The 24,430-nt window shown below is 49.7% G+C and overlaps 1 protein-coding gene across 2 annotated transcripts in view; it reads right to left on the bottom strand.

Moving 5' to 3' along the window:
* Window positions 1-4,247: 4,247 nt before the first annotated feature.
* Window positions 4,248-24,430, bottom strand: part of PIK3R5 (phosphoinositide-3-kinase regulatory subunit 5) — a 105,506-nt gene continuing 85,323 nt past the window's right edge. For both annotated transcript variants that reach the window (XM_074970590.1, XM_074970589.1), the window contains exons 9-19: window positions 23,689-23,772; window positions 20,874-21,615; window positions 20,153-20,306; window positions 19,454-19,579; window positions 18,653-18,781; window positions 17,070-17,163; window positions 15,164-15,240; window positions 13,356-13,449; window positions 9,112-9,194; window positions 7,465-7,577; window positions 4,248-5,957 (exon numbers count right to left, since the gene is read on the bottom strand). In XM_074970590.1, coding sequence (XP_074826691.1) covers window positions 5,810-5,957; window positions 7,465-7,577; window positions 9,112-9,194; window positions 13,356-13,449; window positions 15,164-15,240; window positions 17,070-17,163; window positions 18,653-18,781; window positions 19,454-19,579; window positions 20,153-20,306; window positions 20,874-21,615; window positions 23,689-23,772 — 1,844 coding nt within the window. In that variant the 3' untranslated portion in view covers window positions 4,248-5,809. The remainder of the gene's footprint in view (window positions 5,958-7,464; window positions 7,578-9,111; window positions 9,195-13,355; window positions 13,450-15,163; window positions 15,241-17,069; window positions 17,164-18,652; window positions 18,782-19,453; window positions 19,580-20,152; window positions 20,307-20,873; window positions 21,616-23,688; window positions 23,773-24,430) is intronic.

Below are 24,430 nucleotides of genomic sequence, written 5' to 3'. Positions count from 1 at the left end.
TGTGCCTTTTTTCTGTGCAGACGCCATACCACGGCAAGCATGGAGCCCGCTCAGCTCACTTTGGCAATTAGGAGCACATTAAACACCACACGCATTATCCAGCAGTATATGCAGCACCAGAACCTGGCAAAGCAAAACCGGGTGAGTAGGCAACGTCAGCGTGGTAACGAGAGTGATGAGGACATGGACACAGACTTCTCCCAAAGCACGGGCCCTGGCAATGTGGGCATCATGGTGCTAATGGGGCAGGTTCATGTGGTGGAACGCTGATTCTGGACTTGGGAAACAAGCACAGACTGGTGGGACCGCATAGTGTTGTGGGTCTGGGATGATTCCCAGTGGCTGCGAAACTTTTGCATGCGTAAGGGCACTTTCATGGAACTTTGTGACTTGCTTTCCCCTGCCCTGAGGTGCAAGAATACCAAGATGAGAGCAGCCCTCACAGTTGAGAAGCGAGTGGCAATAGCCCTGTGGAAGCTTGCAATGCCAGACAGCTACCAGTCAGTCGGGAATCAATTTGGAGTGGGCAAATCTACTGTGGGGGCTGCTGTGATGCAAGTAGCCCATGCAATCAAAGATCTGCTGATATCAAGGGTAGTGACCCTGGGAAATGTGCAGGTCATAGTGGATGGCTTTGCTGCAATGGGATTCCCTAACTGTGGTGGGGCCATAGACGGAACCCATATCCCTATCTTGGCACCGGAGCACCAAGCCGGCAAGTACATAAACCGCAAGGGGTACTTTTCAATAGTGCTGCAAGCACTGGTGGATCACAAGGGACGTTTCACCAACATCAACGTGGGATGGCCGGGAAAGGTACATGATGCTCACATCTTCAGGAACTCTGGTCTGTTTCAAAAGCTGCAGGAAGGGACTTTATTCCCAGACCAGAAAATAACCGTTAGGGATGTTGAAATGCCTATAGTTATCTTTGGGGACCCAGCCTACCCCTTAATGCCATGGCTCATGAAGCCATACACAGGCAGCTTGGACAGTAGTCAGGAGCTGTTCAACTACAGGCTGAGCAAGTGCAGAATGGTGGTAGAATGTGCATTTGGACTTTAAAAGCGTGCTGGCGCAGTTTACTGACTCGGTTAGACCTCAGCGAAACCAATATTCCCACTGTTATTACTGCTTGCTGTGCGCTCCACAATATCTGTGAGAGTAAGGGGGAGACGTTTATGGTGGGGTGGGAGGTTGAGGCAAATCGCCTGGCTGCTGGTTACGCACAGCCAGACACCAGGGCGGTTAGAAGAGCACAGGAGGGGGTGGTGCGCATCAGAGAAGCTTTGAAAACCAGTTTCATGACTGGCCAGGCTATGGTGTGAAAGTTCTGTTTGTTTCTCCTTGATGAAACCCCCCGCCCCTTGGTTCACTCTACTTCCCTGTAAGCTAACCACCCTCCCCTCCTCCCTTCGATCACCGCTGGCAGAGGCAATAAAGTCATTGTTGCTTCACATTCATGCATTCTTTATTCATTCATCACACAAATAGGGGGATAACTAACAAGGTAGCCCAGGAGGGGTGGTGGAGGAGAGAAGCACCAGGAGGGGTGGTGGAGGAGGGAAGGACAAGGCCACACAGCACTTTAAAAGTTTAAAACTTTAAATCTTATTGAATGCCAACCTTCTGTTGCTTGGGCAATCCTCTGGGGTGGAGTGGCTGGGTGGCCGGAGGCCCCCACACCGCGTTCTTGAGCGTCTGGGTGAGGAGGCTATGGAACTTGGGGAGGAGGGCGGTTGGTTACACAGGGGCTGTAGCAGCAGTCTGTGCTCCTGCTGCCTTTCCTGCAGCTCTACCATACACTGGAGCATATTAGTTTGATCCTCCAGCAGCCTCAGCATTGAATGCTGCCTCCTCTCATCATGCTGCCGCCACCTTTCAGCTTCAGCCCTGTCTTCAGCCCGCCACTTACTCTCTTCAGCCCGCCACCTCTCCTCCCGGTCATTTTGTGCTTTCCTGCACTCTGACATTGTCTGCCTCCACGCATTCGTCTGTGCTCTGTCAGTGTGGGAGGACAGTAAGATTTGAGAGAGAACATTTCATCAGAGAACATTTCATCGCGAGTGCGTTTTTTCCACCTTCTAATCTTCGCTAGCCTCTGGGAAGGAGAAGATCCTGTGATCCTTGAAACACATGCAGCTGGTGGAGAAAAAAAAGGGACAGCAGTATTTAAAAAGACACATTTTATAGAACAATGGGTACACTCTTTCAGGGTAAACCTTGCTGTTAACATTACATACATAGCACATGTGCTTTCGTTCCAAGGTCGCATTTTGCCTCCCCCCACCGCGTAGCTAGCACCTCCCCCCTCCCTGTGGCTAACAGCGGGGAACATTTCTGTTCAGCTACAGGCAAACAGCCCAGCAGGAACAGGCACCTCTGAATGTCTCCTTAAGAAAAACACCCTATTTCAACCAGGTGACCATGAATGATATCACTCTCCTGAGGATAACAGGGAGAGAGAAAGAACGGATGTTGTTTGAACGCCAGCAAACATACACTGCAATGCTTTGTTCTACAATGATTCCCGAGTACGTGCTACTGCCCTGGAGTGGTAAAGTGTCCTACCATGGTGGACGGAATAAGGCTGCCCTCCCCAGAAACCTTTTGTAGACCAAGACTTAGAGGACCAGAATTAGTCCAGGCTGACAAATGGCAGGTATTTTCCATGGAAAGTTATAAATGAAACAAGAATTTTTCATTTTGTTTTAAAAAAAAAAAAAGTTGAACAAAAGTGTTCCATTTTGGTTTGGATTTAAAAAAAAAATGTTGTTTCTTTTTTTTCCTCATCTTTCCTTTCTCTCCCTTAAAAAGGGAGAAAGATGGGGAAGTGTTTTTAAAATAAACTGAAAAAAATTCAATTCATTTTTAAAATATTTTTAAAAAAGTGAAAGTATTTGTTTCCTTCAAAAGCCATTTTAATTAAAAATTGCTAAAATTTCCAACCAGCTCTGATCAGAATTAAAATAGTGCTCAGCAGCTAATTCCTAAAAGATTGTTTATATATAAAGCTGTCACCTTCTCTTTGCTCAAGCTATTCACAAGAAGATTGCATTTTTTCCGAGCTTATTCACTGTAATTTGTCAGTTCCTTCAGACATTTCAGCTAAACATCTTGTTTTCTTGAATATCCCCAAAAAGGGAACACAAAGGGGCATGGGTACACTTGAAACAACTAGTTAAAATTATTTTTTAAAGACTCATTTAATATTGGGGGGGAGGCTATTTCCTATTTGGTGGGTTTTTTGTGGGGCGGCGGGAGGGTGAGTATGGGCTAGAAAGGCACAGGCCAGAATGCAACATTTGCTAGGTGAAAAGAAAAGATATCCTGGAGACATAGGAGTTGTCCTAAACTTACCAGAAGGTTACTAGAGCCTCTTACTCTATGACAGTATTTTTTTCTGTAAGGGGTAACACCTCCTCTTGCTTGGATATATCACACTGCAACCTGGTGTAATTTTATGTGTGGCCAGAGGAGCAGCACGACTTACAGTCCTGGAAAAAAATATCCCTTATTTATCTTGAAAACAAGAACAGTGCAAGAGTGGCTGCAGTGTATTACAGAAGAAACACATACACTGTGCTCTCTTGTGGAGACTTTACTTTTGTTCTTTTTCCTCTATCCGATGGAAAGCTATTTTAGACTGACTGTATACAGTCACTCTTTTTATGGAAAAGCATATGTAACTCAAATTAACACAGGTTTCAGAGTAACAGCCGTGTTAGTCTGTATTCGCAAAAAGAAAAGGAAGACTTGTGGCACCTTAGAGACTAACCAATTTATTTGAGCATAAGCTTTCCTTTTCTTTTTTCAAATTAACGCAGTGTGGGTCTTCACTTCCCTCTAGTGGCTGGACTATATATGTTTATGAGCCTGTCACTGTCCTTGAGTAATATGTCCAATACTTCAGCTCAAGCTGTAGAGGTTAATTCTTTTTAGAACCGGGAGCGATGGGGGTTCAACCCCTGCAAACGACGCAGCTACAGCCATCACTGCATTTGAAAGGATACAGCTCCAATGCCTCACATCATTCCCCTTTCATGGTCAGGAATTGCTTGGCACTCACCACATTTTATTGATTACACAAACTCTGCACTCACACTGCTCTTGAAATAAATCAACATTTAATATTTTACAGCTTTCTTAAAAGTTCTTTGAACAATATTTTACAAATTTTCACAGACACACAAACTTGCTGATGTCCAACATATATACAGTTCATCCTGAAACGAGTTTCTATCATTTAAAAAAAAGCATTGCAGGCCCAAAATCCTTAATGGGGTTATACATTCCTAGAGTTTTGTGCTTGTTTTTCTTTATCACAGGGCAATTCTGCTCTCCAATATTTTTGTGTGGCCAGCGAAAGCATCAGTGTTAATGGGGCGAGATCTACTTAGCCAAGATCACAGATTACACTGTTGTGACAGGATAAGGTGCAGCGATCCCCTCCTGGCCTGGCAAAAGGGCATTTTAGCTGGTGGCTGAGCCCACCCGGGCGTTCGGAACCGCCTGCACCCATGTAAGGCAGTAGAGGCATGCAGGCTTTGGCGTGTTAGTAACAGGGCAGTAAGCCAACCAGCACTAATAAATAGCTTTGTGGTGAAGAGTAGCAAACAAGGCTGTTCCAACTCCCATTGCTTCTGTGGTCACATTGCACGCACAGCTATTGCACCTTCCTGGCACCATGCACCTAGAGCCTTTTAACAAGAAAGAAGGGAGTTAACTGTCTCCTGCTGGAGAGAGGGGTTCTCCCAGGGGGCTCGAAGTCCTATAACCGCTGTGTCACTAGTGTTTTTGGCTCCAGGGCCTTCTGCAGCAAAACTGTTCTCTCTGGTACGTTTAAACTTAACCTGGCTCAATACCATGGCCTCCCTAGTACTCACCTCCCCTGCTCCCAGAACTGTGAGTGCGATGCCATTGGCACCATACATTCACCTCTCCAGGGTGTTTCTCACCCAGCATTCAGTGCAGGTGAGCTGGCCACGGGAGCATTAACTGAACAGGGGAGCTTGTGCTTTCAGAGACTTAGCAGGATGCAGAGGTTGATCGCTCTGGTGACCTAGCTTTACAGTAACTGTAACACGGTGCATAGATCAATGTATGCCCAGAAATCGCTTATTGCACTAGATCACTGGCACCCAAGCCATGGTCTGCAAGCCGCCTTCAGCTCCTCCTTGCCCTAAATGCAGCCCTCATCTTTGTGCCTGTAGGACAAATAAGCCCCCAAATAATGCAGAGTAAACTTGTCCCCTGACCCCAAAGAATTCGTAACATTAACAGAGATCTTCAAATTTGCTTTGGGCGAAGCATCATCAGGACATTGTCTGGAGGTTAGTTTGAAACTCTCCAGCTGTCTAAGGTGACTCGTTATCTTTGTGTGTCCCCAAAACCGCCTATCACAGCCTTTCCAGTATCTACACTGGTTGCAAGTTCACTCCAAGTACAGCTGATCAGGAAAGTGGCACTCCCCTCCTTGCCCCACCCCGCTGCAGCGCCATCAGGAGATGACAAGGAACCCACTTCCCTCCCAGAGGCCATGAACTGCGACAGCTACCAGAGCTTTGAAGTGACCCCTCCATTTCTCAAGGGCATGCTAAACACAGGCCAGGGGTAGCTCATCCATTGTGCTAATGCTTCACGTTGCAAGACGTTTGGGTGCAGGAAGCTCTAGTTCCCTGACCCAAGGGAGTGCAATAAATTTCCTCTTCCAGGGGCAGCTTTTGCAACTATCAGGATCGGCTGGAGGCATGTCTGGTCTGAGGCGGCATGGGGCCTGGGACGTTATGCCCTGGCCTTGCTGGTTCTTCTATGGCAGTGCTCCGCTGAAGGTGGCAATGGGCAAGCACAGAAGAGAACAAAACTCAGGCTGGTCTTGGGGGAGGTGATCCAAAGAGGATGTTCTCAGTGTGCAGGGTTCACCGTCCCTGGGTTTGTAGCATGCGGAGACCTCGCACCTGCAGATAAAATGAGCAATGGAAATCACAGGGCTGGGACAGGCTTGGAGTGCAGTAAGAACGCACGCCATGGAATTCAAGTTACAGGGACCACATGCACCCTCAGAGGGGGGCCTGATTTGCTGAAGTGCTGAGCACCTGACCAACCAACCCCTTTAAGATTGCTCAGACTGGGGACCCAGAAGTGGAGGCATCCAAAATCAACAGGCACTTCTGAAAATGTACACCCTAAAAAAAATACAAGACAAAACTTTTGCATTTCCTGAATTTAAGTGTGGAACACTTTCTTTTGCATTCTCTGTATCAAAGTTTTAAATGATCTCCTTTGGATCCTGCAGCAATAAAAGGATTAAGAGAAGAGCTGGGGCATAAGTAGCTGAGGAAGAGTTCTGAGTAGCTCAAAAGCTTGTCTCTCTCAGCAACAGAAATTGGTGCAGTAAAAGCTATTACCTCAACCACCTTGTCTCTCTAATATCCTGGGACTGACACAGTTACAACACTGCTTACAGTCCATTTAAATGTTCATAGATTCCAAGTCCAGAAGGGACCATTCAATCATCTATGCTGACCTCCTGCCTAACACAGGCCAGAGAATTTCACCCAGTTACCCCTGTATTGAGCCCAAGTGAAAATGCACTGCTCTGTGTCATGTCATCTGATCTCATCCCTGGTAATACAGCTTGGTCCTCTCTGAGGAGGAGAAATACCCCACTGGAGATGATACCCTAGGCTATACTCATGGACAGACAGTCATTTGTCTTTTCCCCTTCCCCCCACAATCTCCCCACTGAAGGGCATGTGGACTATCTGGGATGAGCGTCCCAATACCAGGGCAGAATCCTTGCAAGGTTTAGAAGCCGTCTGCTCTGTTTATATGCTCAGCACAGTCACTAGTCACAGTATTTATTGTGCCTTGAATTCCCCTGGTTGACTGATTAGTCCTGCTGGAAGATCTCTTTCTGCTTGGAGATCCTTGACTGCATTGTACCCCTAGGTGGGTGACTGAATGTTAGGAACTGGAGATCTTATTTCAAACCTTCAACCTCTCGGTAAAAGTTCAGCCTCCCAGTGGTTCCAGCCTGGAGCAGAACTGGAGAGGGGCAGCATAAGGACTGAGACCTGTTGGTTACAGCAGGGCACCTTGGTGCTGAATCCATCCTGGGACAGAGGACTGAGGTTCTGCTCCTGCTTGGCTGTATTAGTTGTACCCACATCTGCACATGGCTGTTGTGATCTGAATGGCATCATGGCTCCTGCCTGCATGACCTGCAGTGTTGCTATGCAGTGCAGAGCCCCATTTAGGCCATCTAGCCCCTTGAATGCATGTTTACTGGAGCATTGGCCACAGACAGTCCACACGGGTTCAGAAGCCTAAGCAGCACATTTGGGTCTAGGGGGCTAGTCCCCTCAGGGCTCACATGACTCGTTGGGGGTGCCTTACCTACAGCACTTGTCCCCAGAGGAAGGCTGGCCACAGCCGCAGAGAGACATGCTGGCCATTTCCTACCTTGTGACGCTCTGCAGGATTTTCTGCTCATCCTGATCCAGGCACACGGCGAAGGAACAGTTGACTCCAATGATCTGGACCTTGTCTGCTTTTATCTGGGACACGCTGATCTGCTGCGAGAGACAGACAGAAACACCACGAGTCAGGCTCAGAACATTCTCCAGCCAGCACAGCTTGGCTTTGTGGCATGTGCAGCCAGGGGCCAGGATCCCATTCACTATATGCTGCGCCTTTTAGGGTATGTCTCCACCTAACGCTTGCCTAGTTGTACTTGGGCTACTTCTCCTCGAGCTAGTAGTGTAGCCTAGGTAGCTCAGGCAGCAGTGAGCAGTGTCACGGGCTTGCTGTGCCAAACACAAACCTGCCTGAAACCAGTAGGTATGCACTCGGGGTGGCTAGCCCATGCCACTGCTCACTGTGGACCCTGCTACCCTAGCTGCACCACGATGAGAGCTAACCCGAGTATGTCTGTGAGAGCTGGGACTCTCAGCCCCAGCTCCAAATGTAGACATAACCTTAGTGTCAGGGCTTGGCCTGAAGAGGGGCCGGGCTATGAGGCAATTCAAGAGGGAGGATTTCACGGGGTAAGAGACTCGCCCTGAACGTTCACATATGCATGGAGACATTTGTTGTCCTTACTCTAAAATAACAGGCTAGACTGGGTGTCCATGTTGGTGTAACAGTGTGCGTCCAGTCCACTGAGGATACAGGTCTGTTAAGCTGACTGCTGGGGGACGTTGTCCTTTAGCTCAAGTGGTAGCAGCTCATTCTCTTAGCTCTAGAGCCCCCAGTTACGAGCAAGGGCCTCATCTGGGATTTAAACTGCTGTCCTCACATGCTAACACAGAGGAACCTACCCTGCCTTGGAACACGCTCTGAAAGCAAGATTTATACATCTATCTATTTATACAGCTGGATTTGGGTGCTAGAGGCACAGAGGGCTCAGAGTCTCCCATCTGGGCTGTTAAAGTAACAGATTGGTTTTAAAATACAGTGGCCAAGATTTTCAGAGAGGGGGCCCCACAATAAGGCACCTGCATACGTGAGCTATTCTCAAATGTGCTGAATACTCGATAGCTTCCATGGACTTCAACAGGAGCTGTGAGGTGCTCAGGCCACATCTGCCAGAGGCAGCACCAAATCCCAGTCCTCCAACACATGGCTGCTCACAGACGAAGTCGTCAGCCATCACACAGAGCAGTTATTCCCTACAGTTTCCCAACAAGCTTCGATACCCATGCTGGCAGGACTCATCTGCCAGCCTGACTTCCAGGTGCTGATACAGCCCTGGGTACACAACAGGGAACTTTTCCAGCTGCAGCTTTGCCTGGGTTTTTCCCTCTGCCACTTGGCATCCTAGTTCTCATTGTGCTGGTGCAACCACAAGCAGGACTCCCTAAGCCGCGAGACTCAGCTGCGGCTGCACAGCGAATACAGGCCACGGCTAGGCACACACAGCGCCTTTCTGCCAATCTGGACGTGAGGGCCCCAGAGTTCATGGAGATGGCAACTGTGATGGAATCTGGGCACAAGTTACTGGCCTCTCCGAAGCTCTCAAACCTTCTCCTCCCCTGACAGCGAACGAGCCACAGTTACTTTCTCCTTACCAGCCTAAACGAGGATACAAATACAGCAAATCCAACTTACCTGATTGAAGCTTTTCTTTGACTTGGAGTTTTGCCTCTTGACGACCTCGGTTATGGTTAAAGTCAGACACTCCGTTTTCGAGTCTGGAACAGAAGAGAGGGAGGTTTGCTTGGGCTATTCGAAAGGATTTGGATTTTAATTGAAATGGTCTCTCTGGCACCCAAGGCATAGAACTGCCATGCTCCCGAAGGAGTAGCCTCCAGCTTTGCTTGGCCAGTGGCAAGTAGCAAAGTTCAGAGTCTCTGAAGGGAGGAGAGGGGGGAGAGTCAAGAAGGGATCTCTTGACCCCATTCTCCATCAAGTATCTCTAACAAGGATCCGTCATGCTATCAGGATGGATATTGCACGAGGACAGGTCACCAGTCCTGCAACTCAAAGCCATATAGAAGTTAGCCCGTATCAGATAGTCGGAGGGCTACCCTCAGTCTGATAACCCCTTTGAATGGGCCAGGCCAGGGGTCCCAATACAAACCTGGAGCCTTAAAATGCCACCTGACTGTTTGAAAGGGAGATTATTACAGGAGCTTAGTATTATTGTTATTGTTTGTATTGGAAATCCCCAGCTACACACCACAGCATTCCAGGACTGCTGTGAGCCACAAGATCCCAAATCCCAGCTCTACAGAGTTAATTATCTCTCTTTGAATAAAGAGCACAAAACGAGAGATTGCTCTGCTGCCACATACAACAGCCTCCAGCTATACAGCCTGAGCTAAATCAAACAGATGTTCCTTCCAGCCTCCCCCTGCACATCCCCCCACACACAGACAGAGAGAGCGAGAAAACCAGAAAAGAAGGCAGAAATACTTAGCATTATCCAGCTTCAAACATGATCCAGCTTTACAGACATTACCTGAAAGCCAATTAACTTCATCAGGGGCTAAAAAAAATTGGATCTACAAAAGCAACAATTGCAACATTGGCTGGAACAAATTCTAGCTCCCTCCATAGCTGGTGCAGGCCAAGTGACCTAAAAACTTCCATGTCTTCACTAAAGGCCTGACACCTTTCAGCTATTTTGTGAGCAGCTGGTGTCTGGAGCTGCAGTGACATCCTGTGGCCAGACCAGTGAATGTGAAAGATAATCCCAGATTTCTGTGGCATGTAGGGAATTGGAGTGCGATGGGAAAACCTCTCCCTAGACATCGCATAGCCTATCGAAAGATACCCAGAATGAACTCAGCTTGCAGGCAGACCAGCAAGTTAAGCTCCAGAAATAGAACAGAAATATACAGCTTTGCAATATCTGCAGCCTGCAACGTGGTGGTGGTGGTGAACAAAAACTAAGCGATAGCAACACTTCAGCTTTTCCAGGGGGAGGGAGGGAGGTGTCTGAGCTGATGGAAGAGTTTTAGATAGAGAGGCTCCGAGAAGCTCCAGTTCACTGGCTATTGCTCCATCTGAATGGTTGGTCCCAACTGCTGCCTTTATAGCAAATTTATATGTGCCAGGGCGCATCACATGGAGCATTTCAGTGAAACCGAATAATACAAGGTTTCAGAGTAGCAGCCGTGTCAGTCTGTATCCGCAAAAGTGATGCATCCGATGAAGTGAGCTGTAGCTCACGAAAGCTTATGCTCAAATAAATGTGTTAGTCTCTAAGGTGCCACAAGTCCTCCTTTTCTTTTTGAGAATAATACAAGATCTTCTCAAGTGAATCTGTTCCACCTGCCGAAGCAGTGCTGTGTTCAAGCAAAAGAAGAACCATGACCTCTCATTAAGAAGACTACAGCGCTGGAACATTTAACAGGGTGGCTCAGGGCACATTCTACTACCAGGGGATCTAGAGAAAGGAAGAAATGTAACCAACAAAACAAACACACAGACCCAACTGCCGTGGGGGAGCAGCGAGGAATGAGAGCACTGGCCTACTGTGAGTTCAGTTATTAACTCTACTGGAGAGGGTCAGCTGCTAAGGATGGCAGGACAGACAGATAAAAGCCTAAGTGCACATCTCCCTGGTTCTCACGTTGCACCTACAAGAGCATTATGTTCTTTGGTGCTTCTAGGTAGGGGCTGTGCAGCCTCCAATGGCCACCTCTCAACCGCAGCCAATTCCTGCTCTAGTCATGTTTGGCAAAGAAACCCCAAACCAGGGAAACTCACCAGGACTCATGTTTGGAACAACCCCAAAACTCAGACTGGGTTCACCCAGGGTCACAAGCCCAGCTCTTGGCAAAAGATCAGAGATGCTCTGGATTTCAAACACCCCCAGAGCTCTGGGTTGATTGGACCAGGCCCCATCTCCACCTTTGGCAAACCAGAGCACAGCTCTGCCTAATGGGAATTGCTATACTAGGTCAGACTGCTGGTCCAAGTTCAATGTGCTGCCTTCAATAGTGGCTAGTGCCAGCTGCTTCAAAGAACGGCACAAGAAATTCTGGAGTGGAGAACGTTATGCAAACTTCCACAGGGGAGGTTCTCCCTAGCCCCAGACAGCAGGCTGTTGCTTCTATAGCCATGATGTTATTATTCATATTATTTATTGGAGAGATCCAGGTTCGATACAGTTTGAATCCTGCTCAACTCTGGCTTCAGCATCCTCTCTCAGTGAGTTTTACAGGCTAGCTATTGTCAGTGTAAGGTACAGATGGATTTACCGTTCCATCTGGGTTTGAAAACAGGACAGAGCTGAGTGTTATAATCCCCAGTACGTTACATTTCGTACCCTGCACTGAACAGGTCAGACAGGCTGTCCAATGGTCCCGACATAGCGAGTCTCCGCTACAGCTCTTGTGGAAGCGATACTGCTCAACCCCCTAATTAGCTGCCGTAAGCAGCAGGGCAGATCCCACGCTTGGTGTGTTCTATATTTTTTCCCCCTGCATCAGCAACACTTTCATGTTCCCAGGGCAAAAAAGCTGCTTCGGTAACATGGAGTCTGAGCCTTGGCCTGGAGGGACCTGACCCATATCGGAGGAGCAGTTCAGCAACACAGCACCAAGTCCGCTAGGCTGCCTGTCCCTTAGGTGGGCTGGGATGAACAGCCGCACAAGAGGAACTGAACGGCAACACCAAGAGCACCTTCATCTTGGAATGGGCCTGCTGGCACCAGCCACAGCGTGAGCCGGGACACCTGGAAGTAAAGTGGAACAGGCACAGGCCACCCCATTGCTGTAGGGCTGCTGCCATGAAAGGGAGGAATGTTAGACTGCACAGGAAGGTCACAGAAAAACCTGCATTCAGGGACACCGCACCCCTCTGCTAATTTGGCAATTCCCATGATGGTCCCATTTTCCCCTCTGGCAGCCCACCTGAGTGACAGGCAGTGTGCCAGGCTCTGGACTGCGTCACTGAATGGCTCCTTCTCCTTCAGACATGGGTCAGGTCCCTTCAGATCGAGCGAGGCAGGGATGGCGAGGAGATGGCTACTAGGCAGATTTCACCCCTGCAACATCTGCACCCGGCAGTCCCTCAGCCAGCCCTGGGCCTCTCTCCAGACACAGCAGAGGGCTAGTTCATTCCAAGGACCCTACACAAAGTTCTTCCAGGGCAGGGCAGAGCTTCGGGTCGAGTGCTTTAGCCACCAGGCCTGCAACCTCTCCCCAGGTTTCCACGGGCTCTTCCTGCCAGCTAGGCAGAGGGTCCGAATCCAGGGCCCTTACTAAGGAACTAATGTAATGATTCTCAGCCCAATATTTCAACCAACAAAACATGCAGAAAAAAAACTGCTTAGGGAAATCAATGCCCCGATCCTATACAATGTCCTATTCCTGGCCTTTGGTGCCTGTCCTAGGCGTGTGGTATGTTTATCCCGTGTGCATCTGTCCGCCATGCAGAACAGTTTTGGAAACAACATTTAAGCCCTGGCTCTGAGGTTTGTTAATGGGACACAGAAGCTTTCACCTCTGTGACCCATTTCCTCCCAGATCGGGACAGCACAGACTGAACATCGCCACCCTCTGATGGCTGTTCTATGCCTGCACGAGAGGAGTTGCGGGTCTCAATCCAGTTCCTAATGGAGAGACGTTCATATCACAGAGCCACATGTGGCACCCTTTGGGGGAAGGCTCAGGGCAGTGAACAGAGCGAAGTGCCCTTTCATCCCTGAAGATGGCCTTAAAGGTGGAGGGGACCTGAATTAGGATGGCATGGCTTGTTTTGCCCCGAAGCACAGAAGGCATCGCTAATATCTTCTCCTGCATGACACACACACTCCTCCCCATGCCCGAAGCACCACCGCTGTCCACTTTCCATCCTCTCCCACTGCCCCTGTGTAAAGGTTTAAGGGCACCAGCACTCACCTATTTCTTCGTACTTCTTACAGGTCTTGCTGAGGTTGACGGAGGTGCAGACCTTTTCAACATCATTCCAGTGGCTCCTTCCACTGATTGCTGTCTGCAGAGACCAGGCAAAAGTGAGAGAGATGGGTCACATTCCACCCTGATACTGCTCTGCTCATCTCTGACCTTCTGGCTGATATAGCTCAGAACTGGATTTACACTGAGATGGATGGTCCTGGGACCTTTAGCACCAGTTAAATGTACTTGCTCAAACTACCAGATGCCCAAGCTGCCCATCCATTCCAATAGTAGGTTAATGCTCGATAGCTGAACAGGATACTGAATCGGGTACGGTCGTAAGCAGGTGGAGATTGTTCTCAGGATTTTTACTACTTTAGTAAGGAAATCCACCAGCATGAAAGAAGAGCCAGTATTTATATAGAGCCTATCACACTTCCTGCTCACTTGGAGGCCACCATTGGTTATGTCAATAAATGAAGCAGAAAGTAGAGGACAGGGAGCCAAAGTGCTTTCAGCTTATTTAGGCTGTGATCCAGCAAAGCATTTAAGTACACGTTTAACTGTAAGCACCAGACTAGATCATTGAAGCCAACTCATGAGCTTAATGTCAAGCACAGGTCAAAGAAATTTGCTGGATCTGTTGAAATGCAGCAAACACTATTAGTGTTTGTCAAGTGCCAGAAGAGTGCAAACTGCCACTATCCTTCAGAAATTCATAGCCTCACACATGGCCGCATTTTGGTTTCTTTCCGTCTCAGATGAGGTTCCCTTCATGTTCCAGAAACAAAAACGTGGAGGAGACGTGGGTGAGATATGAGCAGAGATCTGTAATTAATTTTTCCTCTTGGCGATTAAATTCTTGTCATTTAAATAGCCACCAATCCCTTTCAGAAAGGGCCCAACAGGGAGAATCAATTAACTCAAAGAATCCCCCTTATCAGGCAACGTGGCCATAAAGAACCTCTCTGCATTACAAGTGGAAGAATGTCTGGAGACCTGGTTACAGCACAGACTCTCCAGGGCTGCACCACAGCTCAGTATTAAGGTTAAAGTCCCGTCTACACTTCAAAACATATTCATGTTGTAACCGAGTTCCCAGACATGGTAGCCTGTCAGATCTCCCTCTCCATGCATGACCTGTACCTGAAGGCAAACCCCCCCATGAGGCACCTGGTTGTTCGGCAATATGGTATGAGGGATTCCTTCCCTACTCCACAGAGAGGAAAGATCAGCTTCCACCCTGAATCACAAGATATTCTCCCCCTTCCCCATCAACAGATATAAACACACTCTCCTAATCACAGAAATGTAGGGCTGGAAGGGACATCAAGAGGTCATCTTGTCCATCTCCTAACGCTGAGGCAGGACCAAAGCTAGACTATCCTAGACAGGTGTTTGTCCAATCTGTTCTTAAAAACCTCCAATGACGAGGATTCCACAGCCTCCCTAGGGAAGCTGCTCCAGTGCTTAAAGTTAGAAATTTTTCTTAATATCTAACCTAAATCTCCCTTGCTGCAAACGATGCCAATCGTGTCTTGTCCTGCCCTGGTGGACATGGAGAACATTTGATCACTTTCTCTTTGTTGTCTTTAGAACAGCCCTTTGAAGACTGTTATCGGGTCCCCCCTCAGCTGTCTCTTCTTCAGACTAAACATGCCTATTGTAGCTCTCTGAGTTGTGTTTATTTCCTCTCCACTTAAAGAGATTTCCTTAATATACCCTATTAAAATCTCTGACTCAGTGGAGGTCTACACAATGCTGAAGAAGTTCCTGCAGCCTCTGTCCCCATCGGACTACCACCCAGTTACCTTGCTATGGACGATTTGTAGTGTTAGAGGGATTGCTTCTCTGTCGCCGTCTATGCCCAGCCTTTTGCTGCCTGGACCTTTGTAATACAAACAGAAGCTAAAGTCACACAACAGCCTTTTCTCTCCCCGCCCTTCAATACATGTTCACACCAGTCCCTCTCCCCTTAGGAAAAGCTGCCCCGTTTCTGAGGAGTTCAGCTTCTCGCTCTCTCTCAAGTCATGCATCCTGGTGACAGCAGAACAAGTGGCCTTAGAGTACCTCAGCTTGCTACAAAGCAGAATGAGGCAGATGGGTGAACAAGTTCAGAGGAAAGACCAATCACCCCTCCCGTTGCGAGTGGTGGTTTGGCTGATAAAAACTGCTGCCTATTAAGAACAGAGCTAAGAACACCAAATACTTTACTTCAGACCGTCATCAGGACTCAAACCCTGGTCTTATGGGGCTCTACTATTCCGTCCCAGGCCAGACACCCAGTCCCGTTTCCAGAAATCATTTCTGTGTCAAAACATGCTCTTCAGTAGACCTGTGATAGCCAAGCAATGAAAAGGGGATCAGTGTTAACCTGTTACACTGCCTGCCACTTGTTTTATTGGAATGTGACAGAGGAGCAAAAAGAAAAACTAAAGTTAGCTTAAAAGCTGCCCCACATGAATAAGCTCATAGGGGATTTTCAGCATAAAACACAATAAGCAGCTGGAGACCTCTCCACAGAATGAAAAGAAATTAAATTAAATTAGCAGGTGCTGTTGGGTAAGTGTTGGGTCTTGCGGGAAAATACAAAGCTGTAAAGGGCTGGTTTACCAGCTGGGCTCTTTCTTTCTTTTTTTTGCAGATGTGTACCCATCATAAATTGGGCTTTAAATTTTGTGCCTGAAGTTCACTGATGCTTTTTCCAGACAAAATTATTGCAGGTGCAAAAGGGTGGGTGCAAAACTGCATCATCAAAACCCAGTTCAAAATTATGCCCTAAGTGTTTAAAGATGAAAATGGTTGATGGGTTTCACTATTGAAGCATAACCTGTCCATATTATGGGAATAGGGGCAACTAGTTCAATGGAGAGCACTTTGTAAGTTCTGCTTGGAGACAGCAAGAGGAAGTCAGAGCACAGAAAAGGATTCAGTGCCAAAAGAAAAAACAAATTAATAATGTGTTTTCTTGCAGTATATAATTTAGCCACTAGAGTCTCTGTGTGCTGCACAGAGCTCCAAACAGAATGTGGTCTCTGGTAAACAAGTAAGACAAAATTGGAACTGAAGCTGTGTGGATGCCTGCTTGTGTGTCCGTGGCTGTAGCTGTTTTCTACTAAACAATATTTCCTGTTTTAAAAGATCTATGAATCTGTTTCTTTTCTTTGCCTAATTAAGGCTTACAAGAGTATAACCAAGAGATTTTATAACTGAAGTATCAAGACAGAAAGAGAAATTGTGAGTAAAGACCCCGCCAAGAAAAAGAAAGAAAAAGGATGTGCTGGTTTCCAAGACACTGTGCCACGACCTGATGAAGGGGAAAGGACCTGTTTTTAGCTATGCTAAAATAAATTAACTTTGGATCAAGGGAAAAGTAACAAAAAACTTCCTTGAGAAACAGAAATCATAAAGACTGTTACAGAAGGGAAAATGTAGGTTTCATGATGCTTTAGTTTTCAGGTTTGTAAAAATCCCTTGCTATATCCCAGCTCCCAATCACAGAGTTTATTGGAGCAACACTCTCCCCAGCCATCTGTAATCCAACCCAACTGTGGATCCGATTTCTCTGTGCTCCCCTAAGGAGCTAGTTATTAAGCATTCACCATCAAATCTATTTGTGCCCCGATTTCTAAAGCTGCCATCGTATCACTACAGAACCTGTGATGCATGAGACTTTAGGAAGGCAAGGAAACATCTGTGTCCAGATCTGATACCTACCCGATGCCCTGATGGCCCGCGTGGCAGCCGAGTGGCCCAGTTCGAGGGATTGAATGAAGACCTCAGTCTTCTTCTCACCTCCAATGAAGGTTAGCTGTCAGGGGAGGGAGAGAAGAGAAAGATGCACTATGAATGCACTGCACAATGAGGGAGCCGGGCATATTCCTAATACCGCACTGCCTTCAAATGAAGCAGTGCAAGGAGGGAGAACCCCTCAAGCTAGAAAATCCTAGCAGTGCAAGTCACAGCAACCCAACAGCAGCATTCCTACTCTGATAAATGCCTGTTACCATCACTACCTACATATGCATCCCACGCCCAACACTTTGTTATGAGAGCACCAGGATGACAAGAACCTTCCTCTCAATCTCTGCATGCTGGACAGAGCAGGCTTTGGAGAACAGGCTCCTCGCAGGGATTTCAGAAAGCAAAGCGTGTGTGTAATTGTTAGCACTGGTGAGAGCCATACGTGTTTGGGGAAAGGAAGACAAGTTAGATGAGAAGTTATCTTTGGGACACCCATCCTCTCTTAGGGACCAGGGTATCGGGAGAGAGCAGAGTGGAGAGTTTGGAGACTTTATGGTGTGATCTGAACTACACTTCAACCGTCCCCAGGGAGCTGAGAACCACTGCATTCTACAACAGCAGCAGATCGGTTTCTCTGGAGGTCGCTGTTGGTTAATAGAAGTTCCTGCGGAGCGTTATCCCCCAGAAACCTCCTACACCAGCTCCATCACCAGGATCAGAAGGGGCATCAGTCCATCATGAGCCATTAGCGAATGCAAGAAGGGGCAATTGCATACCAGGCTCTCCTACCATGGTGATAAAGCAGAAGGAGATGGACTTGACTAATGGAAGCACACAGGGGCATGCACAAGGGGGTGGGGGGCAAGCAGGGGCACTGCCGCCCCCCAAAATCTCTGTGTGTTCCTGAAGCCCGGTGAGGGAGGAAGCATCAGGGCGGCTGATGGCTGAGCTCCTCCTCCCCACACCGCTGCAGCTGCAGCCTGCTGCTTCTCCTTCCCTGCTGTTGGAGTCCCATGTGTTTCCTCTGCCTCCAGCCCCTGACTCGCCTCAGCAGGCATCTGCAGAGCAGGCAGCAGCGCTGGGACTCCAGCAGCAGGGAAGGAGAAGCAGCAGGCTGCAGTTGTAGGGGTCGGGGAAGGACCCTGCAGCCAGCTGCCTTGCTGCTTCCTCCTTGCCGGGATTGAAGGGACATGGGGAGCGCCCCCTGCAGGGGGAGCTTCTGCTGCCTCCTCGCAGCTGGGTGTCCCTGCCAGAAGCGTCCCGAGAAATGGCAGGGGTCACGCAAACCTTTCATTTGTGTGTGTTTAATGTGCCCCTCCAAAAGCATGCAAATTTAAATTCCTGTGCACGCCTCTGGAAGCACAGTCTCACCGGCCCACAATAGCCAGGTCGGGGGAGGAACTGGCCGAACCCTTGAGCATCATGGACGTATCAGTCCTGAAGAGACCTTTGTCTCGTAGAGGTTGGTACTGGAGTCCTTAGTTGATCTATGCAGAGACAGAAGTCCTCACAAACCCCACGTGCAAGGTGGGATGGAAAGGCCCAGCCCTGCGTACCTCTGTCTGGTAGAGCTGCAGCAGCACCGGGCGAGTAGCAAACCGGCAGTAGTAAAGCACCATGTCAGCCAGGATGGGCAGCTGCTCCCTGGACTCCTCCGTAGGCTCCACCTCGGGTTTGGCAGATTGCTGGCATAGGCACAAGGAGGTGAAATGGAAACCCGCTCTGCTCCTGCTGTTCAGCACAGGGCTGGGAGGTCGTGGGTGCTGGGAAAAGGTACTGGCGTCGCAGCCCTGGAGACTAAAACCCTCCGAACAGGTGCTGTGGCCGAGCGAGTTCCCCCACTGACATACCTCCACCCCACCCTGCTGGGACCAGGTCAGCCTTCTCGGCCTCTCTGCTGAGAATGGCGCCCAGGGGGTGACCAGTGTGGGGAGTAACAGCGAGAACACGATTCTTGCCCCGGAGTTTCCCCCTATGTTTCCCTATTGGCCAGTTAGTCTCCTAATGCACAGCAGGGGGGATGGGGACACTGGCCTCCTGTGCATTGTCCTGTGAACAGACTCTCAGAAGAGGCAGAGCAACAGGGTGGGTCAGGCTGGAACCAGCCACTCCCCAGAGGAAGGCAATGTTCAGCCCCAGGAGAGCCTCAAGCTGGCTCCCAACCTGGATCTTGCAGGACAGCTCAAAACTAGACCCATCCTGGAGCAGATCCAGCTGGTCCAACACTTGCAGCTGATGGTGGATACTCCAAATGAAGGGGAGAGACCCTCCTCCCGCCCCCATGCCAACACATGGAAAGGGGCAGTGGGGTAAGGACCCAAAGCCAAGCTCATTTCCTCCTGAGCTCCCGGACATACCTGACACAGGACATCCGTGGGCAAGTTAATCAGCCCGAGAACGTTGCGCTCGTACCATGGGTCCAACATCCCAATGTAGTGGGAGATTTCGTTGGTGCTGCTTTGTGCCCCAGCTGAGCTGGGTTCCTGAAACCAGACAGACAGAGTCACTCAGGAGATGTCTACACTGCAATTAAACACCTGCGGCTGGCCCATGTCAGCTGACTCGGGTACATGGGGCTCAGGCTACGCGGCTGTTTCACTGTGGTGTAGACGCTCAGGCTCAGGTTGGAGCCCAGGTTCTGGGACCCCGGGAGGGTCCCAGAGCTCGGGCCTGAACATCCACATTGCAGTTAAACAGCCCTGTAGCCCGAGAACCAAGTCAGCAGACACGAGCCAGCCACAGGTGTCCAGTTGCAGTGTAGACATACCCTCCTGGGCCAGTTGATTTCATTTATTTTTCTTACTGCCAGTGAATTTTGAGCTGGCAGAAGGTATTGCACTGTTGGCCATCAAGAGGGCAGGCTGCCTACAGAACAGACAGGGACAGGACAAGCTTCCCTCCCTGCCAGCCTCAGGTGCACTTGGTCTATTCAGTACTTGGCCTCTCTGCCGAGCCAGCCACAAGGGGAACCAGTGAGGGCCAAGCGTGGCGCTGCTCGTGTGACGGAGGCAGGTCTCTACACTAGGAGCTGGTCCGACGGGAGACACAGCACGTACCGTTTGCCCTGAGGCTCTCAGGTGAGGATCTCCTGGAGAAGGAGGAGGATGTGTCAGTGGTGCAGATGAGGTAAGGCAGCTCCTCTTCACCGGGATGTAGAAAAACTGCAGCTTGAAGTACCTTGTCAGTAATGGGCAATCGATTTCTTGTAGTCTAGAACAGGGAGAGGGAAGGAGAGCACTGCAGAGAGCCCACTGTGTCAGCACGAACGAGGTGTGGCTAGTGTCAGGTAGGTAAGGCGCGCGTGCGCCGTCCCCACCCCCACACAAACAGTCGTGTGCGCGGTGAGGGAAACAGTGCAGGAGCAGCCCAACACTCTTTACTTAGCTCGTAAGCTCTCTGGGGCAGGGACCCTCCTTCTGTCGGATGTTCGCACAGTGCGTTGCACAAGGGGCTCTGCACAACACCACAGCACGAGACACTGCCACGTGCACCACGAAGGGACAGCACCGAGTGTGGTGAAGGGTTCGTCACCAGGCCTCAGTCCTGGAGGCTAACAGAGTGGGAACCCAATCCGCCATCATCACCTCACAGCGCAGTCTGCACCAGGGCATAGTCAGAGGATCTGGGCCTACCTTTCATGGACATCAGTAGAGCTACATCCATGGATACCACCGGAGGCTCTGGCCCTTGGACTCCGTAAGGTGACGTGTGGTGGGAGGGCTGGGTAAATACACACAAGGAATGGGAGCCGGGTTCCCCTGGTGCCATCCCACTCACCTAAGGTTCCTGTACGCCCGGGCCACTTTTCCTGAGATGCGGTCTGAGCCAAAGACCACGACGCGCAGCGTGGAGACCTTGGTGTCCTCGTCATAGCTCAGGAAGGGCCTGCGCTGGATGCACACGTTCTGCGCTGTGTGGTGCTGCGGGAGCCGCTGACTCAGCACGTGCTGGGGCAAGGAAAGAGCCCTCCGGGAGCGCGCTGGGATGCGGTGCTTGGCCTCTGGGTTGCACAGGCTCTCGGCCCGGCGCAGAGGTAGGGAGAGCGAACCAGTGTCAGGATAGTCCCTTACGTCTCTCCGCAAGACCAGCTGGCTTTTGCTCTTGAACAGCTTGCAGATTTTGCTGGCCAGTCTCTGCCTCTGCTTGTGAAGTGTCGTCTCGTCTTTCAGGTCCAGCCTCCCCACCAGATCGAGAGAGCTCTCGTCGCTGTCTTCGGCATAGCCACTGTCCATGCAGTCCTTGAGGCTAGACACAAAGGACTTAAAGGACCTTCTGGAGACCACTGACAGCTCCGAAATGGAGTCCTTGGAAGTGGTGAAGAGAGACATCCGCGAATGCTTCGACGCCTCCTCTGATAAATCTGAGTACACAGAGTCCTTGGAAACCGCTGAGATGGAGGAAAGGAGCGAGTCTCTTTGTGGAGAACAGCCATCAATTTCCGTCTCCTCTTCCTCCTCATCCTCCAAGAGCACTGGCTTGAGAACATCGCACTCCTTGTTGAGTACGTCTCTGAGGATATCTGAAAGAATAAGAGCCAGCACAGAATCCTAAACAACACAACATGGGAGATGGGAGGGGTATATCGGGCCTCCCAGCCCATCCACCCTAGGGCCAGTGAAGGATTATCCTCTACAGTGTGTTCTCCAGTACTTTGTCCAGCCTCATATGACCCCAGTGGTGGAACTTCTACCACTTCCTTTCTGAGGCCGTCCCACACTAATACCAAATGCACTTGTGCCCAGAAGTCATCTTGTCAGAGGTTGTCAACGTTTTGTAACCAAAACAAGTGGATTTGGTGGGGGGGAAAAAAGCGATTTTGTCAAAAACTAAAAACACTTTCATGAAAACGGTTCGATTTCAATGAAATTTTTTATGCAAAAAAAGCTTGAAACAAAAGTCAGTTTTCTTTCAAATGGAAGTTTTTGTTTCCTTTGGGTTTCCAAACACCAAAGTAAACTAACATTTGTTTTGCTTCCTTTCAACTTGGATTGTCAACTAGTTCTACTACTTATGGCCACACCCCATTAAAACGTATTTTAATACTAATCAAGATAGCCAGCCAGGTCAGAAAGGGATAAAGCCACTGGCTCCCTGACAAAAATGTACTCTGTGAGAAGGATGAAACAGACAAGCCCAGGGGAGGACAGGTGGGCCAACCGTTTTCCAGAGTGACAGAATTGATGTAGCTTGTTGGGGCCTGCTGGCATTGAATGCACAGTCTGCACAGAAACACAGAGATTTGTCATAAGCAGGGACTGGGAGTAAAAGAGAAGTAGCAGCTTCGCTTGCAAAATTGCCGAGGAGGGAGGAAATTACCAGGCCAGGCACAAAAAACCCTGCTCACCTGACCCTACCCTGAGGGCAATGGAACCCGCCCCCCACCATATTTTGTTGCTCAAAGCGTACGCCCACACTGGAGCTGGAGGTGAAATTCCCAGCTCGGGGAGACATACCCACACTAGCTTTCATTGAGCTAGCATGCTAAAAACAGAGCGTGGCCACTGCAGTGCGAGGGGCTAGCCACCCCGAGTATGTACCCATCCTAGGTGACAGGCCCGGACTCATGGGGGCTAGCGCTCCCACTGCTCCTGCTGTGGAGGCTCTCACATCTGTTTTTAGCACAGTCCTCAAACTAGGACTCGCACCTCCAGCTCCGGTGTAGCCTTCCGCAAAGGGAGCTAAACGTGCCCCCAAGCGGGCCGCTACAATTTGGCAAAGTTGCCGTAGGACAGCTGGCCTGTCTGCCCAGCCCTGGAAGGGCCGATGCCACGTCCTAGGTCTCTTTCAGACCCTTGCTTTGGGGTGTGGCTTATTCATTTTAACACAAAACTCGCCAAGTAACACAGAGTTATTTCCCAGACCAAAACAGGCGGCAGGGACCCCAGGGCCTTTCCACTTGTGTCTCTCCCCACTGCTCCAGGACCTGCCAGGAGCCAACTTCCTTCCTGCAGCCCGCCCCCCGCAACTGAGCCCTTTCAGCCCTTTATGGCAATCACTGACCTCTCCCCTGCTGAATCTGATAACGAGCCAGGGCTGGCCACAGGATCCCTGACCATTAAAGGGGCATGCCACCCTATTACAGTTGCATTATTATTAATTGTCTGTATAGTTGTAGTACCTAGGACCCCAGTCACAGACCAGGTCCCCATTGTGCTGGGCGCTGTACTGACACAGAACCGAAAGGCAGCCCCTGCCCCAGAGAACGTCCCGTCGAAGTACTGGGTAGGTTCCAGTAACGTACATTTTCAATATCAAAGGCCATTATTTCTCTTGACGTTATCTATATTCTAGGAACACAGGAAGGTACCAGATCAGTGCTGAGCCAGGCCTCAGTCCTGCAAACACCCACATACATGCTTAACTTTAATCCTGCGAGGAGCACCATTGACTTCAACGCATTTCAAACAAAGCACGTGTGCGTTTGCAAGATCGGGCCTCGAAAGCCTCTCTGGTCTGGGATCCTGCCTCTGCCACTGGCCCCGTGCTTCCAAGGAAGTGAAACTCCCCACAATGCAGCTCTCTTTGCACGCCTGTGCCATGGGGGCCAGGGGAGTTCTTCCTCAGCCAAGCTGTGGGTGAGTTTTAGCCTTACCAAAATTATCCTTGTCCCAGCTGTAAGCGTAGCATCGAGCAACGGGGATGGGGACTGTGTGAAGTTTACACGACTGGGCCATCCCTGAGAAGAGAGAAGAGCAAGTGGCAAGTTAGGAACATAGAGTGAGAAGGCACCTCCTGTGTGACTGAGTCCAGTCCCCTGCTATTGCAGGCCCCTCCATCTCATAATCCATTTACCTAGCTCCATCTCAAAACCATTTAGATTGTTCGCCTCCCCTCCTATTGGAAGGGCCATTACAGAACCTCTCTCCTCTGATGGTTAGAAACTATCTTTCATTTCCAGCCTAAATGTATTCAGCGCCAGTTTAAGTCAGCTCAGGCAAGCGTCGTCTGAAGTGAAAAGTCCCAGCATCAAGGCCCCTCTTCCACTTGTGAGCCCCCACCCCCTCCTCTCCAGCAAGTGATGCCACCAGCAATTCATCCTAACAGCCAGGGATGAATGTGCGGAGGGGAGGAAGTAGTGAATTCTCACTAGCTCCTCCCACAAAGTGAGCTCCACCCATGTAGGACAGCAACATGAGAATCTTCTCACCGCAGACAGTGCACGTGTTAAACAAAACAGCCTCTGCCAAGCTCATCTGGGGGGCTCCTTGGACTCTGTCCCCACTCAATGGGGCTAAGATGCCGCTTTGTGCTCCATTCCGCCCCTCTGCCATGCTGGGGCCAGAGATCAGGTTGGAATGGCACTCCCAAACTCCGCCCACAATCCATGCCACACT

The sequence above is a fragment of the Natator depressus genome, chromosome 14 (assembly GCF_965152275.1).
Source record: "Natator depressus isolate rNatDep1 chromosome 14, rNatDep2.hap1, whole genome shotgun sequence".
Taxonomy (NCBI): Eukaryota; Metazoa; Chordata; order Testudines; family Cheloniidae; genus Natator; species Natator depressus.
This window is presented reverse-complemented; position numbering and strand designations above follow the sequence as displayed.